The 18,781-nt window shown below is 43.3% G+C and overlaps 1 protein-coding gene across 2 annotated transcripts in view; it reads right to left on the bottom strand.

Moving 5' to 3' along the window:
• LOC135198171 (transforming growth factor-beta receptor-associated protein 1-like) overlaps nucleotides 1–18,781 on the bottom strand; it is a gene marked incomplete in the record, with an annotated part of 193,866 nt that overhangs the window by 123,582 nt on the left and 51,503 nt on the right. For both annotated transcript variants that reach the window (XR_010310740.1, XM_064225691.1), the window contains 1 exon segment: nucleotides 10,315–10,500. Coding sequence is in view for 1 of the 2 variants with exons in the window: in XM_064225691.1 (XP_064081761.1) it covers nucleotides 10,315–10,500 (186 nt within the window).

Here is an 18,781-nt window from a genome sequence, read left to right as displayed (position 1 = left end):
CTCCTGTGAAGCTACGACCCCGAAAGATTGCTGGAGATCTTGCTGGATGGAGGCTATGAGAGGGGCTGCGGACAAGGGGTCAACATACCCTGTTGACTTGCCCGCAGGGAAGATCTGGACGGCCAGCTTCTTGTCAAGGATGTACGGCTGGCCTTTGGCGGCGTTCTTCCCGAAGCCGCCCACCCACGCTTTCAGGGTAGCAAGGGCGACCTCCCTCACACCAGTAGCCTGGAAGAAAGGGCGAGATGAGCTTCTAATGGCAGAACGGGGTTAACAAACTTATGTCTAAAGTTGTTAGTAAAGGATAAAGAAGCCTATAATCGACTTACCCCCTCCACCAGCTGACTGACCAGGTCGTAGCAGATGGCGCAGGCTTCCGGGTGCCAGACGATCATATCGTTGAATGACGTGGCACATGGAGTGTGAGACCTGCACTCATCGTGGCCGCAGGGGTCGTACAACGTCGCGTTGCACGCCGGGACCTGACAGTTGGTAGCCTGTAAGTGGAAAAAATACATGAGTATCAGGAGAACACTTACAGTCTAACAGTTGCTCCGCTGGTGCCGGAGCGAGAAAGTTAGATTAAACCAGAGCCCCGCCATAATACGTGTGGTAACAAGGTTGGTTGGTTGTCCTAGGCTATGCTCCGCTGGCGGCGGGGACAAGAGATAGAATCCAACCAGGAGTGGTGGTAAAAGGAAACCACGACGAAAAATGGCGGGGATGGTAAGCATAAGAATAATAAAATTAAACAAATCATCGTAAAATTAGGGTATATCCTTAAAATAACAATAATATCAAACCTTCCTCCACCGTCTCTAGAAGAGTGCCCGGGTAATAAGCAAGCTCTCTCTTCGGTAGCGGGGGAGAGATGTAAGGATATAGTAGGCAAGCAACCGACCACTAGTAGTGACCACCCCACCCGCTGGCGGAGCCAGTAATCTATAACCAAAGGTGCCCCGGCTGCGACGGAAGGCTCCGTTCGTTATAGAAAGGGAAGGTGGCTGAGCAACTGGGGAAGGGGGGGGGGGGGGGGGGGGGGTGGGGGGGGGGGGGGGGGGGGGGGGGGGGGGGGGAGGGTCTCGGCGTAACACGGCGGGAGAGAGAGAGGGGGGGGTTGGCCTACTCCTCCCCGACTCAACAACTACCCGCTCGGAGACCCGGTACCCTATGAGTGGTCGCCCTATACCCCCCGCTGGGAGGAACCCCTGGCCACCTCAGAGAGGGAGGGAGGAAGGCAACTGAGGTTGTCATGACAACCAAGGGGTCCCCCAGCGCCTCCCTATACCTGGTAGGGAGGGAAGGGGAAGGGAAAGGTGCGATGGAACACGTGACCGCAAGTGGCCTAAGCCGCGAGCAACACAACCGTGGGAGGGCCACGTGAACCAGGCTGTACCAAACCATGGGACATGCACCTAGGCTAGCCTAACACCCTAAATAGAATAAAATTACATCGTAAAGATGGAAAAGACACTTTAGTAGAAGAGAAAGAAGCCCAGGAGGAGGCAAACTGTTCCGAGGAACAGAAGCCTACTCGGAGCCAGCGATAGCCGATGAAGAGCAAGAGCCGGGATGCTGGGCTGGAACAATAATAATAGCCCTAAATACCAAACTAAAAGAAATGGTAAAGGGGCTAATCTAGCTAAAACTCGATGTAAAAAACGATGAACGTAATAAGTAAGCCCATAAGAATAAGAAGTCCCAGTATGGAGGACCGGGAATTCTTAACGAGGCAGCATGGCGCCGCCACGAGACAACCGGGAAACCGTATATGACCTATTAGAAAGGAAAATAACTGGTTCCCGGAAGACAAAAATATAGTAAAACATTACTTATGAGGCACTTAACTTAGCCGTTGCGATGGCAGAACGTTCCATATCAAAGAAGATAATAAATCCCGTAAAAGGCACAGCACAGAGAAAAATACGTCTGGACGCTAGTGCTAATAATTAAGGATGACCGCTAGGGGCGCTGCTGTCCGTGGCGTCCTCTAGTAGTAGTAGTAGCGGCGCATCGACCTTGGTATCAGCTCTCTCTTGTGGGGATTTTGATTGGAAGGTCTAATTGGTGAATGTCTCGTGGTAGTGTTCCCACTCGCCTATTACCATACCGACACTTCTTTTTTAAGAGTGAGCGAGTCAGTTTTACTGACATTTTCTTAATTTTGTTTTTCTCTGGTAATTTTAGATTAATTTTACCTAGAAAGTATGATATTAAGGATCCTTTCATAGGCCGACACGAGCTGAGCCCAGAAAAATTGCCATTATTTTTATGACATTGGAAAAAACAATATTTCTTATACTTCTCCACTGCTTACTTTTCCTAGATAAAGTTCATATTACTCTTACAGCTAATCTAAGGATGAGAAGCAAGAACATAAGAAAAACAAAAAAACTAAGGTTTAGCATATTCCTGAACTCTCAAAACACAAAATAAAATAGTCCATTTAACGAATGAAACAATTTGTTTGCGGTGTAATCACCACCAGCAAAGCAAAAAGGAACAGCTAGTATGTATGGCCAACAGGCAATGACTCATAAGAACTGTAATTGTGCTGCAATGTAACAGGTTTTGACAAATGAAAAAGCCACTGTGAGTTCCCAAAGGAGCTACTCTTATGGTCTCCCCCAGACCTCCATAGGAGAGACCAATGTCAAAGAACTCTCTTGTGGTTGACCTTAGCCAGACTAGTGCCTTTGACAGATACAGTGATAGAGCATAAAAGGACTCAAGCACGAGGGCTCTTCCCTTGCCTACAGTGATTACCCTGCTTTCCTTCACTCTTCTCACACAGTTGTGAAAACAGCACACAAACTGGCCAAGATCCCCATTACTTGTCAGGTCTGTGAAAAAATACTCTCCAAATACTCCCATGCCAATTTGTCAGGAAAAGTGAGTAGGTTAGAGGACTCAAAGCGTTTACCAAAATTAGGTTTTCCCTTCATCAAAACCTGTTTTTACATAGTGTAGCTGCTACTCGTCCTCAAAGGAGCATGCAAAAGAAATTGGTAGGTGACAAAGAGGCCTAGTTCCTAATTAGAAATCCCAACAAACCAAACAAAAATATGGTTCAAAGTAAATTCATGCAAGTTTTTACCTGTACTTTCTTTTATTCAGGATACTTATTAGGGTCCAACAATGAAGGATAGGGAAAAACTAGAGTCTAAATAAGTGCTATTATATGTGGTTCTAAAAAATATATCAAATTATGCCAGACTGGTATATAGCATTACTGCAACGCCCCCCCCCCCCCCCCCCCCCCCCCCCCCCACCCCCCCCCCCCCCCCCCCAGCAACCTGAGGCAATAACTTTGGAAATTGCGTACAGCATCAAGAAGGCCCCTTGTTTTCTTCTAAGGTACCTATGGGACAAGGACTTACCATACCACCTACCAAAACAGGGTATCCGAAGCTGGATGTCTTCAACAAAAGCCAGGACCCCACCAACCTAGGGGGCTATGCTAACCATGAAGGGGTGGGTTCAGTCTTTCTGATTACGGACACTAAGACAAATCTCACTCCATGCAGAGAAAGGGACATGCTTGTGATAGGGCAAATGAAAAAAGGACCATCGAGAATGTTTTCTATGCCATCTAAGTAAACTTAAAGTGCTTGGACCTAGTATAACGTCATGTCCGTCATAGCTGTATAATTCTGAATTTCCTTAGAGGAATACTATAAGATTTTGTCTTCAAAGAGTCCTCATATTTAGCCAGAAATGGCAAACCAGGAGATAGCAGATGTCTAAGAGAGCCAGGATGCCAAGACAGTCAACATGACTGCCTAATGGTGCACTGAGGTGCAATTGCATTAGGACTACTAAACTGAAAAGATCGGAGTCAAAAGAAACTTACTCACTAAATGGTAATGTGAAGCCTTGTAATATTTGGTCTTTGCAATGCAAATGACCACAGAAGTGAATTAAAAACTTCTATATATTTGAAATGATGCTGCACCCTTAAGGGGGCCGGCTGGCTAATGCCATTTTTTAAGGACAGGACTTTGACATTCATACCACTTAATAAGGTGACTTGGGACATCTCCAAACCGCATATGATTTTCGCCTCTCGCCTTCGGTTTGTGACGCCAGGGCGGTTTATCCCGAAAATAACCATTTTTCAAATTCTATTTCCTACCTTGATATTTAATATTAAGACATGGGATTACTACCATATATAGACCTGATGTAGACCTCCAATCAAATAAAAAAAATGTTTCTAAAAGTCATTCTTTTGCTAGATATGAATTTCTCATTATGGTAAAAAAAATAAAACCTATAAATCAGGAAAAAAATTTATACAAAAAGAAGAAACAAAAACTGAAAAAAAGGGCTTTACTTGATTGTTCTATAATGTATTTCTAAGTTATATACCAAATTTCAATGCTATAGCTTTAAAACTAAGTGAGAAGATAAAATTTGAAGGTCAATAAGTATAGTTTCGAGAGGCGTTCAAAGTTTTCCTTTGTATTTTTATAGACAATGTTAATAAATAATGATTATTATTAATGTATATTTCTTTTTTGGGCATTAATAAACCAAAACTATGTTATTTATCATAATTTAATTATAAATGATGATCCCTTTGCTCATATATTGTAGCCTGGGGCACTGCATCAGGCAAGATGGGTCACTCCTTCCTACGTAACTCTATCTCCTTCTCTAACTCGGCTTATTACAGCAAATTTTCTTCTTCTGTATGTTAGCAAGATGTTTTCCTTGTATTTTCCTCTCTGACATGATGAAATTCTTGCAGAAACAAAGATAAACAAACGTAAAAGCAAAAGAATGTTAGAGGTCGAACGTGTACTCTCTTTTTACAAAGACAATTTTAATAAATCATGATTATTATGAATTTCATATTCCTTTTTGGTTATTAATAAACAAATGTTATTTATCATAAATGAAGATCCCCTTGCTCAAAGACCATAGCCTGGGGCACTGTGCGACATGTACGTCAGGCAAGAGGGGGTTCCTTACTACACACCCCTCCCTCTTTCTCTTCACTAACTACGTAATATCGCATATATTATGATATTCTGTGATCATATTAGAGCGAATTTTCTTCATCTGTATGTAAGCAAGATGTTTTGCTTGTCTTTTCCTCATTGGCATAATGGAATTCTTGCTGAAACAAAGATAAACACATGTAAAAGCAAGCGAATATCAGAGATGAAACTCGAATGTCTACACTACATGAGGTTTGTGCTCACACTGAAAGGTAGTAAGCTGACTCCCTTCCCTTCTGCGACTCATGGAATCTCTACAGATGCCATTGCTCACAATTTATTTGACAATAATTATCAAAATTTATGATAACAAAAGAAATATTGCATTTTCTTGTATGGATCAATGTTTTTGGCTTATTGAGTTATGTTTCCTAATTACCCTGTAACTACGAAAGTCATAGGAATTTTGACAAAATATTTCTTATGTATTCTCCATTGCCATACAAAGCTCCATGAATTTTCTCATGACTTTGCATTTTTTGCCCTATACCCCCGTATACAGTCATACCCCTACATACGAAAATCCCTACGTACGAAAAATCCAGGTTACGAAGGCAAAGACGAAGATTTTTTTTTGCTTCTGTGTATGAAAATAATTCAGATCGCGAAAGGGTGTACTGTAAAGTCCAAGATTCGCCTGGGCCACTGAGAACAATTTTAAAACTCGCGCACCGCCAACACAGTAGACTCGCCACCATCCTCCTGCTCTCCCATTGGTTCCTGATGTTAGTTACTGCCGTAAGATCCTGCTCTCCCATTGGTTCCTGATGTTAGTTACTGCCGTAAGATCCTGCTCTCCTATTGGTCAGCATCTATACCATCATGCATCTACGTAAGGGAGTTCTTCCATCATTTCGTTTCGGCAGCGTTATCGAACACACATGGAATTCATTCATTCACGTAGGTTTCGTTCGTCAACGTAAAGTCGAGTTAGTGATTCCGCTTTCGTTGTACTGTAAGTTACTTTGTCGTGTTGTAAGTGAACATAATTAGTGTCGCCACTTTCGGACATCGCCTCACTCAATAGGTAAGGTTCTACATTTTACCACATACGTACATACAGTATTTCTTGTAACCTGTACTCTAATACACTTTATTTACAGGTACAGTAACGGTTAGGTTAGGTATTGAATGGTCCATATTGTTGTATTTCATTGTTTATTGGTCAATTTAGCTTTATTATAAAATTTACTGTGGTGTTTTTGTAGGGCTCAGAACGAATTATGCAATTTACATGTAAAACGTAGTTCTGGATACGAAAAATCAGGTTACGAAGGCTGCTTCGGAACGGATTAATTTAGTAACCTGAGGCACTACTGTATAAGGGTACAGCCGTTCACCAACCCGCGGTGGGGATCGATCTGCAGGCCTGGCCGTGCCGCTCACCTGTGGCGAGCGGCTCGACTGAGCACGTCGACCCCGATCCCGTGCGTCAGACGAGCTGCTGCTGGTCACCGTATCCGCCCGATCCCTGTGGGAGCGGCGGTCAGGTGACCTGCAGAGCTCGCTTTCGCGGTGAGGACCATTGGAGCGTCCTCGCGGCACGTCAAACCGCTGGTACCAGCCGAGGCTGGTACCGTCGGTCAAGGGACCTGGGGGACCTCTTCCCAGCCTCAACCCGTGGCCGGTCAGAGACCGTCACGTCCACCCGAGGTACCGGCTGGTCGCTACGAGAGCGGCCGCTGGCCTGGCGAGAGTCACCTGAGCGGCTCTCGACAGTCTTCTGCTCCGTGCCTCGGTCATGACGCTGACGAACTCAGGCGTCTTAATTAACTTTGGCTGCAACGGTCACCCGAAGGAGACCGGTACACCCCGGAACTTCTCGCGGACGAGAAACCGAGACCAGGTACCCTGGCTTTAGCAGCAGAAGCTGCCAAGACCAGGCGAGGGTGTACCAGCGGTAGCCAGCACACCCCTTGGTCCCCGTCTTCTTCTTCTTCTCAGAAGAGGAGACGGGCCCCGTTCCGAAGGAACAGGAGGACGCAGCAGGAAGACAACCCCCCCGTCACACCGGAGTGAGACGAGCCCTTCGAAGTTCCCGAAGGAGTCTTCTTAGGGGGAAAACCCCGGGTTACCAGCTGGTCGCTGCGAGAGCGGCCGCTGGCCTGGCGAGAGTCACCTGAACGGTTCTCGCCAGCCTTCTGCTCCGTGCCGCGGTCTTGGCGCCGAGCGAACTCTGACGCCGAAACTTTGGCTGCACAGTCTCCCGAGGGAGAGCGTACACTCGGGATCTCCCGCGAACGAGAGACCGAGCCGGAACCTGGCGTAGCGGTATCGCCGCTAGCACCAGGCGAGGAAGTACCAGTGCTAACCGATACTCCTCTGGTCCCCATCTATCTCTTCCTTACGGAAGGGGAGACGGGCCCCGCTCCCAAAGGAGCAGGAGGACCAGCAGAAGGACCCCCCGTCCCACCGAGGTGGGACGGGCCCTTAGAAGTTCCCGAAGGAGACTTCTTAAGGGGGGGAGGCAGCCTTCTTCTTCTTCGGCTTATGGGCCTTAGAAGTCGAAGGGGAAGAGGCAGCAGCAGACGAAGATGACACCTTCCTCTTCTTCGTCAGCTCACGCAGGACAGTCGTCAGGTCCTCCATCCAGGCCGGAGTCGGGCCTATTGCTGAAGCAACACGGCCCGACTGCACCCGTCCGGAAGGACCTGGGACTGGGGAAGACACACCATGGGCAGGACCAGCATGGACAGGCCAGGGAATCCATAGGAGCGACAGGAACAGCAACCAGCTCCAGGCAAACGGCAGGAACAGCGGCAGCGGTAAACACAGAAGGGACAGCCAAGCCAGTAGCGGGAACCACATCAGCGGCAGGTACGGCAGGCCCAGCCATCACCTCGTAGAATCATCGGCAGCCAGCGGGAACCTGGGTACTGGTGGCCGGTCCAGGGGCGAGCTGCTGGAACAGCGGAAGTCTGGGGCAGGCAACAAGAAGAAAACACAGGCGGCGGCGGCATACCCCTCCTTGGTACAGCGGCGACCGGCCCTAGTAGCGGCAGACGGCGTCACCGACACAGCATGGGGAGTGTAGACCAGCAGGGGGAAGCAGCCTAAGCGGCTGTGTAGGTTGTAGTGGAGACCGCTCCAAGGTCACCGCCCCAGACCTCGCTAGACGCTGCAGCAGATCGTGGATGCTAGGCACGCCCTGCAGCCGCAGTGGCCCATACCTGTCCAAGGTCGTCTCCCACGGATGTAGCACCTGCGGTAGCACAGACAGATTAGTAAGAGGGGTTGCCCTCACGCGCACTGGGGGGAGACATGACCCACCCCGAATGCAAGGAAGACCCCCAAATACAAAAATACGAGGAAGCTGAGCGGGGGGCAGGAAAGAAGACGAAGAATCGGATACCAAGGGAGTCGCGGGAGAGCTTTCCGACGACTTCCTGGAGACCTTGCTTCCCATACCCCCGCACAGCAGTGAAAAGTAATATGAAAATGAAACAGAATACTGCACTTGCGATTCACTTCATAGAACTTAAAGGGGGGAAAGATCAATTCCCGGGTAAGAGCGGAAACTTGATCCATAATAATATGATGCTATCATAAAATATATATGAAAATGAAACAGAATACTGCACTTGCGATTTTCAATTTCATAGCAATAAATCGTAAGGATTAATTCCCGGGTAAGAGCGGAAATTGATCCAAAATTAAATATGATGCAATTAATAAATGAAAATGAAAAGAAACTGCATTGCAAATCCACTTTCATTGCATTCTATTCATACAAAATAAGAGGCTCGTGCCGAGCGCAATCACGCTCTTGGCAACGAACGCACAGGGCAAAAATATAATGAAAAAGAGTACTTACATCTTTCAATTACACACTTTCGCCCAAAATACATGACTCGGCTCGAGTGCGCCCGCCCTTGGCACCGAGACATAATTCAAGTTAATTTCATGAAAAGAGCGGAAATCGCCGCCTCTACGGCGATAGCTCCATGTTGATTCATAATTAAGTAATGAAAATGAAAACAGTGTACTTACAGTTTCATTTTCAAGTCAAACAAACCATTAGTAGAAAACACAATATAAACAAAGCATACGACGATGAAGCGGGCAGAGCGCGATGACGAACACGTCCTTCACACCCGCGGCCGAAAGCAAAAGTGATTCTTCACCTCTCGGGCGCGCGGGCGCGCGCACAATCGGACAAGCAGTTAACTACCGTTCTCCCCTTGTTCGAAGCTTACGACCGTCCCAGCTGCCGCTAGTTACCTTCCTATTGTTAAAGGACCGAGGGTTTGTATTACGTATCGGAACAACTAGAATTTTCTGAATTTCACTGATCTGCAGCCATAACTATGCCTAGCTATTCTTTTACATACTCAATACTTCTTGCTAAAAGTTTGACTTGTTTTGTAAAATATGGGCAGCTTGTGTCGAACTGTTACATTGATAATAAAAATAACACACTGTTACATTAATAATAAAAATAACACAGACTGAATATTTGCTTTAGATGCATTACAGCTAACCATACACAATCCCTACCCCTAGCTATTATCACCAAGACTTCAGCACCCTGCAATTTCATCTATGATAAAGGCCTATTGGATGTGTGGTCATTTGTTGTGTATTATTTAGAAAAAAGGTGCTTCTCATTAACTGGAAAATATGGTAATTTGCAAACAGCTGCTTATCCTGTAGCCCCATTATTGTGAAGATTATAAATAGGAGAGCAAACATGGGAATAATTCTTAATCAACAATCAAAATCACCATTCTAAAAAATATGCAACAATGAAGCACACTGAAGAAACTACTTTTGTTAATTCATAGAACATGTAAACTGTTGCACTCATAGAGCACAGATAAACAGATAAATTAAACAAATAGTAAAAATAATGACACTTCAGCATACAGATAAAAATTATGAACATTTTATAAATAACAACAACAACCAGCAGGGTTATTACAACAGTAGTGAAACAATTCCAATATAATAGTCTAATAAGCATTGAAAGATCTTTTCCTAGAGTTCTCTAATAAGCAAAAATAGACGAAGATCAAATAAGCAATGAAGTGCAAGTGGAAAGAGAACTCCTACTTTTAGGGCTTATGTACTTAATAGCTAAGCACCAGTGGTGAATCTACTTTTAGGGCTTATGTACTTGATAGCTAAGCACAAGTGGTGAATTAATTTGTAATAAAGGCCTTGATCTTACTAAGAAAAATGCTAAAAAAATATATAAATCAAACAAAAAAATATAAAAATTAATTTTTAATAAATGCCTTGTATTTTTGCATGAATACTACAATAAAATTAATTCTTGCAAAGTAGTTTTAAAGACTAAAAGCTTTACCTGAACAGTGAAGGGATCAAGAGTATTTGGGTTTTCATTGATACAGAAGACAGACACACTCTTGATTTTTGGCCCTGATCCAATTGTATTGAGAACATCAGCATCAAGCAGGTAGAGATTTCCATCACTTAAAACCATCAGTCGACCCAAGGCAGATGCAGTTTTTAGTTGGTTAACTGATTTTTTCTGTAAGGGTACAAAGGATTTCAGCACCTTTACAATTATATAGTGCTCCCCCACTTTTACGTGGTACTATTAGGTTCCAGATCCTGCCGTGGAAATGAAGAAAGGGATTTTGACGTAAGGAAAAATCTATTTCTGGGCGATTGGCTCGTGTCGCCAGCGAAATATCCTTTAATCTATTATTTCTAGGGTAAATGTACTAACACATACCAGAGAATAAATAAAATAAAGAAAAAGGTCAGTATAACTGACTCGCTCACCCTCCAAGAGGGTGTCGGTATGAACACTAGGCGAGTGAGACCACTACCACGAGCCAAAAAACCAATAGAAATCTCCCACAACAAAAACCCTCCATGAGGAGAGCCGACCCACAGAGTGAGCAGCTCGTACTACTACTACTCCATCCCATGCTGCCGACTGCTGCGCCTCTGGTGGCCCCATCCTGAAGTTAGCAGACAATCTTGGCGAAGGGAATGGGGTTTTAGGGTGGGATTTCGCTGGCGACACGAGCCAATCGCCCAGAACAATAGATTTTTCCCTTACGTCAAAATCCTTTTCTGGGCTCAGCTCGTGTCGCTGCGCGAAATCGTACCAGAGAAATAGCACAAGATTGTAAAACAAAAGTAATAAAATAAATAAGAATAGGTCTCAAATAAAAAAATAAAGTAAATATAAAAAAGAATATAATTGCTAAAAAGATACAAATACACAGTGATACAAAATAGAAATATCTTAAATTACCCAATAATTTCTAAACATGTTCTTATCATAAGGTAATTTTACATATGTACAGAGGTAATGGCTTACATGTAACAAAATGGTATCTGTGTAAAAAGGCATGTATCAAAATATAAATAGCAATTAGAGTAGTCAAATGAACAAATTAAACAACAATGATAATATATAAGGAATGCATATGACTTAATATACAAAAAAACCCGTAACCATTATAAATGAGATGTATCCACCCCTAGCATAAAAAATAAGGGGTAACATCCATGAGATCAAAATCCATAATCATCTGTGAGTGTCCCTAGCAAAAACTAAGGGGCACCCACTACAATCCATCATAATAACAAGCAGATAAGACACCAGGTGAATGTAAATGAACACGGTAGGAATAGACGAACTGTTGGGTGAAGCAGGTAGAAAGGAGGACTGAATCTTCTACTACGAATAACTAGAATCAGGGGAAACTATGTTTCCCGCTGCTACTGCTGAAAATTTTCAGAGCTTCCAAGGACTTAAGGTAATGGCGTTGAACACTGTCGGCGATTTCCATCCGGTATACTTTTTCAACTCATCGAAGTTCATGTGTTGGAAATAATTAATTGAGGTGGCTACTGCCCTAACATCATGTGCTTTCGGGAAAGAGTCAGGATTGGCTTGCTTAATAAAGTACAGGATTTGCTGCCTGATGCCTTTTAATGGATAAAGTACCACCTTTTTCCCTCTTAAGAGGGGACCCGATGAGGAATGAGGAGGTCCTGGACAGAAAGGCTCGTAAGGTTGTAACTGGGCAAAGAGATACATCTTGTGGAAGGGGTAGTACCTTCCAAGGTTCCCACCTCATCAAAGGATCTTCATTCTTTGCTAAAAAGCTACGTTCCGGAGAAAGTAGTACTTCCCCTGTGGGAAGGAATTGAATATGATCCGGATCTCTGGATAAAGCCGACAGTTCTGAAATTCTTGCTCCTGAAGCTAAGCTTAATAAAAACAGGGTTTTCCTTAAGAGCATTATAAACGAGCATGTGTCATTGTCGGTTTCTGAAGCCAGTTTTAGAACATCGTTCAAGAACCATAAGAAACTGACATAGGCCTTACAGAAGGTCTAAGTCTAGCACATGCCTTAGGAATAGACGAGAAGTAGGAATCCGTTCAAGTCTATGTTGAACCCAAATTGAAATATCTTTTTCAAGGCTGACTTGTTTGTCGTAATCGTGCTAGCTGCTAAACCTTTTTCAAATAAGGATCTGAAAAAGGATATAGCTGAATTAACTGTCATGATTCTAATATCAGATTCTCTCAGGAAGATTGCTAACTTTTTGACAGCAGCATCGTACTGTCTCAAAGTTGAATCCCTTTTATCGGATTCCAAGAAGAGAATATTCTGAGGGTCAATATTCGCATCTCTTTTTGCGCAAACTTCATGAAATCCATAAAGTTAGGGTTTTGAGAATCCCTGAGGAAGCGAACACAGTCTTCGTTTGTACTGACTGGGAGAGCTTGGGATTGGGGATCCGAAGAGGAACGAAGGCCCAGCTCCAGAATTAGGGGATACCAATTGCTCTTCGGACAGTCTGGGGCTACTAGAGCCACTTGACCCTTGAACGTCCTGAGTTTGTTTAAAACTTTCATAAGAAGATTCACTGGGGGAAAGACATAAATCTTCTTCCAGTTGTTCCAGTCTAGAGCCAGGGCGTCCGTGGCATAGGCCAGAGGGTCCAGGTTGGGGGCTACATAACAGGGAAGTTTGTGATTCGCTTGAGATGCGAAGAGATCCACCTGTAGCATGGGACTCTTTGAAGGATCCATTGGAACGAACTGTTTGTTCCCAGTGACGCCATTTCCGACTCTAGGGGCACTGATCGGATTTAACGCGTCTGCTATAGACGTTTCTCACTCCAGCTATGTGAGTGGAGGAGAGATGCCAACTGAACTGACTTGTCCTGCTCGGGAGAAGATGGCTACCATCACATGATTTAGATGACGTGACTTGGAGCCTCCTCTGTTTATACAATGTACTACCACTGCGCTGTCCAGAACTAGCTTTATGTGGAGTACTTTGTGGGCGCAACCTTTTTTAGAGTCAAGAACACTGCCATTGCCTCCAGTACGTTTATATGGAACTGACTGAACTGAGGTGACCAAGTTCCTTGAACCTTTGGACCTGTGAATACCCTCCCCAACCGCTTAAGGACGCGTCTGTGTGGATGGTAATCCCTGGTGGAGGGAACTGAAGGGGTACTGACACTGACAAATTCTTGACTTTCGCCCACGGCCGAAGACGATTCTTTAGAATCAGAGGGACTGAGGATAGATTGTCCCTGGCCCTGACATTTGCTCGTGAGCGCCAGATCTGGTTAGGTCTTTCAGTTTGGCTTTCATTAAGACGTTCGTCACTGATGCAAACTGGAGAGAACCCAGGATCCTCTCCTGAGCTCTCCTTGACGCCAGTTTGTGACTTAGAAATTGCTTGACTGACTTCGCTATTTCTTTCCTTTTGGTTGATGGAATCGACAGAGTATGGGAGGATAGATTCCATTGAATGCCCAGCACTGAAAGTCTGACTCTGGAGTGAGTCTTGACTTGGTCCTGTTTATCTTGAAGCCTAGATATTCCAGGAACTGAATCACTTTCAGTGTAGCTCTGTTGCATTCCTCGACTGTTGAAGCCCAGATCAACCAATCGTCGAGATACGCTACTACCATAATCCCTTGTGATCTGAGTTGTTGCACTACCGCTTCACGGCTAGCTTTCCAACACGTGAACAAACACCCTGGTGCCACGTTGAGTCCGAAGGGAACTACCTTGAAGGAGAATGCCTGGTCTCCTATCTTGAAACCCAGATACGGACGGAAGTGTCTTGCAATAGGGATATGATAGTAGGCGTCTGTAAGATCGCATAGAGGTAGGTTGACAGGCCCCACGGGGAAAGTAAGGTCCGCACCTGTGAGATCGTGAGCATCTTGAACTTGTCGCAGCGGATGGCTAAGTTTAAGCGGGACAAGTCTAAGATTACCCTTCTTTTTTGTGAGCCTTTCTTTGGCACGCTGAACAAGCGACCTTGAAATTTTAATCTCTTGACTCTCGCTATAGCTCCTTTCTGAAGGAGGTCCTCTGCGTACTCTGTCATTCTTTGGAAGGAAAGTTTTTGACGGAAAGGTCTGGATGGAGGTGGGTTCGTCAACCAGCTCCAACCCCGGCCTTTTGACACTATGCTCTGAGCCCATTCGCTGAAGTTCCACCGGTGGCGAAAGTGAAACAGCCTCCCTCCTACCTGAAGTTCTTCATTGGTTCTGGTAAACCGGTAACCGGCCTCCTCTGAAGTGCTTTCCAATGTTAAAGGGGCCTCCCGATCCTCTCCCACGAAAGGAACGCTTACCTCTGCCTCCCTTACCCGAGCGGTCATACTTCTGTGAAGCTTGACTCTCGAAGGCTTGATTGTAAGCCGGAGAGATGGCGTAAGAGGTGGAGGGCTGAGGCTGAGGGATATCACATAAATTGGCTGTGATTGAGCCTTAGAGGTGGAAGGTTGGGCTGTTTGCACTAAGGGAACCGCTGGAACTTGCTGAGAAAGCGTGGCTGCTTTTCTGGTAAGGATGAAACGCCCTAGGTTTCCTCTGTCCCTTACCTTTAGGTGTTAGGTCTTGGGTCTCCTCTTAGCCGTAAGGCCCCAACGGTCCTTAAGGCTCTGGTTCAGCCTCGTAGCCTCTGACTGGACTTCCTTCACCATAGCTTCTGGGAAGAGATCTGCTCCCCGGATTGTTAGACGAGAGTAACCTATTCGGCTCATGTCGAATGGTTGCCTCTTGTAGGACATGCTTCCTACAATTCGTTCTAGCAGTGGCAAACTCAAACATATCCGACTGTACCGTTTGAGTCAGGGTTTGGCTTTGGTCATGAGCTTAAAAAGCGGTTCTGAGCCATAAGCTATGGTTGCTACCTCGGACATAGCCATAGAGTTAATTGATCTGGCTAATCGCGATTTCGCGTCAAATTCAGCCTGAATAAGGCCATCTGGGAGCCTGGGTAGCTTTTCACCAAACTGCTCCATAGCACAGTCCGGTTTGAGTTTGCCAGCTGAGAAGGTGTTTGGCAAGTCCTCCCACAATTCTCCGGCTGAGGGGAGCAACGGAGATGTGGGATCTGCTTCCTTCAATTGAGGCATGGGTTCCCCCTTCTGGGCCGCTGGGATGGTAGACCTCGCGATCTTTGTCAGGAACGGGAGCGGGGTACTCTCATCCATTGTGAAAATGGTTAAAGGGACTCTTGAAAGGTTGTATCCTGGTATTAGAACAATCCATGTCCTCTAAACATCTGAGCCATTCTCTCTGAGCCTGGTCTCGTGAATAGAGGACTGTCTCCTTTGGTACCCTATCATCCCGAACCATGGCTGAAGCTGTAAGCCTTGCGTAGCCTATGAACGGAGGCTTACCTTACCTTACAGACCTTACATCTTGTTCGGGTTGCCCCAGGTCCCTCAGTGTGAGGCACCTCTAATGTCTACCAGAGAGTTGCTAGTACATCTTCCGGTATATTTTGCATCTTCCAATCTTGGATGGTCTGGGATGCAGTTTAGATATTTGTCGATAGCTTATTCTTAAACACATCTACGCTCACTCCTGATATATTCCTCAGATGAGCTGGCAACGCATTGAATAGACGCTGCATTATCGATGCTGGTGCGTAGTGGATTAATGTCCTCCTGTGCTTTCCTTATTTTTCCTGGTATATTTTTGGGCACTATTAATCTACCTCTGCTTGCTCTTTCTGATATTTTAGTTCCATGATATTTTCTGCTATTCCTTCTATCTGTTTCCATGCCTGAATTAATCATGTAGCGTTTCTTCTCATTCTCCTTTCCGAACTATATAATTTTAAGAATTGTAGTCTTTCCAGTAGTCTAGGTCCTTAACTTCTTCTATTCTAGCTGTAAAGGACCTTTGTACACTCTCTATTTGTGCAATATCCTTTTGATAGTGTGGGTACCATATCATATTGCAATATTCAAGTGGACTACGAACATATGTTTTATAAAGCATATCATGTGTTCAGCTTTTCTTGTTTTGAAGTGCCGTAACAACATTCCCATTTTGCTTTACATTTTGCCAACAGAGTTGCTATTTGATCATTGCATAACATGTTCCTATTCATCATCACACCAAGGTCTTTAACTGCTTCCTTATTTGTGATGGTCTCATTATTAGGTCCCTTATATGCATATAGCTTTCTTTCTCTGTCTCCATAATTTATTGATTCAAATTTATCAGAGTTAAATACCATCCTATTTACCTCTGCCCAATCATACTTTGTTAAGGTCTCTTTGTAGAGCGTTCCTATCTTCATCACAAAGTAATTTCTCTACTTATTCTTGTGTCATCTGCGAAACTACTCACTACCGAATCCTTAACATTATTGTCTATGTCTTCAATCATAATAACAAACAGTATTGCAGCTAACACCGTACCTTGCGGCACACCGGATATTACCTTGGCTTCATCCGATTTCTCGTCGTTTGCAATAACTATCTGTTTTCTGTTGTGTAAAAATTCTTTAACCATCTTCCTACTTTATCCACGATATTGTGTTTTCTAATTTTCTTCGCTAATATATTATGGTCTACTTTATCAAAAGCTTTTGCAAAGTCTAAATAAACCACATCTGGTTTCATTTCCGCTTTTCATATTTTTGAATATGTTTTCACGGTGGACTAACAGTTGGGTTTGTGTACTTTTCCGGGTACGAACATGTTTCCTTTATTAAACAAATTATTTTTTATTAAATGTTTTCATAATATTTTTCTTCATTACCCTTTCATACACTTTAATTATAGTGATGTTAGACTCACAGGCTATAATTACTTGCCTCTAGTCTTGATCCACTTTGAAAGTAGGGGTAATATACGCTAATTTGTGCTCATCATATATCTTGCCTGTATCTACACTTTGTCTTAATATATTGCAAGTGGCTTTGCGATAGAATGAACTACTTTCTTTAACAAAATAGCAGGAATTCCATCAGGCCCTGCAGCAGCTCCATTTTTAATTTCATTAATAGCCTGCACAATATCAGCTTCTTAATATCTATGTCAGCTAAATATTCACTATTTTCATCCCTACTTCTATATCATTATCTTCATTATCTATTCTAGGGGTGAATTCTCTTCTTATATCGTTCTGCCAGTATGTTGCAAATTTACCTTTTTTTCATTCGTTAATCTCCCTTCAATTCTCAGAGGGCCTATTTCTATTCTTCTTTTATTCATCTTCTTCGCATATGAGTATAATAGTTTGGGGTTTTGGCTTGATATTTAATAGGGTTTTTTCTTCCAAGTCCCGTTTTTCATTTTCTTTTGATTGTATAATCTTTTTTTCTGCATTTTCTATCTTACTTTTTAGTTCTATAACTTTCCATGCATTTTTTTCTTTTGCAAGACCTTTTTTCCACTTTCTGATTTTCTGGAACAAGATTCTTCTGTCTCTTGGTATGCATGAATGATGTTTACTTTTTCTTCGGTATATATTTTTCCACTATTATCTCCAATATTTTATATAATATCTCCGTATTTACCCTTATGTCATCACTTACGAAATGTTATCCCAATCTTTGTTTAATTCTTCATTAATTTCTGACCATTTTATATTTTTACTGTAGAAGTTGTATTTTCCATATCCTTCCACTTTTTCATTTCTTGCTTATCTCTATTTTCACTTGCTTTGGAATGAACTGTTAATTCTATGACATTATGGTCTGAAATACTCGCATTATAAACTATATTTCTTAACATAATTCATCTCGTTCACAAATACTAGGTCTAAAGTATTTTCCTTTCTTGTTGGCAGGTGATTTATTTGTTGAATGTTGTATTCTAGTAGCATATCTAATAGCTTTTCAAATTGCCTCTTATCTTCTGCACTACTATTACTCTCTTTTTATATGTATAAGTACAACCACAATCTCCTATTCCGTTCTTTCCATTCTGAACGAAAGGAAAGTTTGAAAGTTCACCAAGATAGGAGAATAGATCCAGTCCTTTCCTTTTGATTTCTACATATATCATCAATTTTTCAATTATTAAGTCAAACTCTTTAGTATTAGGAGGTCTATATATTACTATGTTCATCAATTTTTCAGATTCAAATTCTACCCGCTATTAGTTTCACATTCTGAGTTACTATATTTCTCATATATTTTCCTTGTTTTTTGTCTTTCCCATATATTGCGGTTCCCCCTTGATTCCTATTTTTTCTATCTGATCTATAAGTTTGGAACCCTTTTATTTGATCATCATTCCCAGTCCTCTTGGGAATACCAGGTTTCACTATTCATTATATCTATTTTCTTTTCATTTTGGTTAGTTCTTCTAAGTACTCTATTTTTATTTTTCTTTTTTGAGTTACTCGTAACTAAACCCTGCGCATTCATCACTATGATGGTTTGCGTGTTTTCTCCTTCATTTAATACTGATAGTAATAAGATTTTCCCATGTCTCTTTCCTGTTCTGGTATGTTGTTCTTTTTTTTCATTTCCAGAAATTCTGACATTAAAAAATCCAACTTTT

Source organism: Macrobrachium nipponense, chromosome 21 (genome assembly GCF_015104395.2).
Source record: "Macrobrachium nipponense isolate FS-2020 chromosome 21, ASM1510439v2, whole genome shotgun sequence".
In the NCBI taxonomy this organism is placed as follows: Eukaryota; Metazoa; Arthropoda; class Malacostraca; order Decapoda; family Palaemonidae; genus Macrobrachium; species Macrobrachium nipponense.
This window is presented reverse-complemented; position numbering and strand designations above follow the sequence as displayed.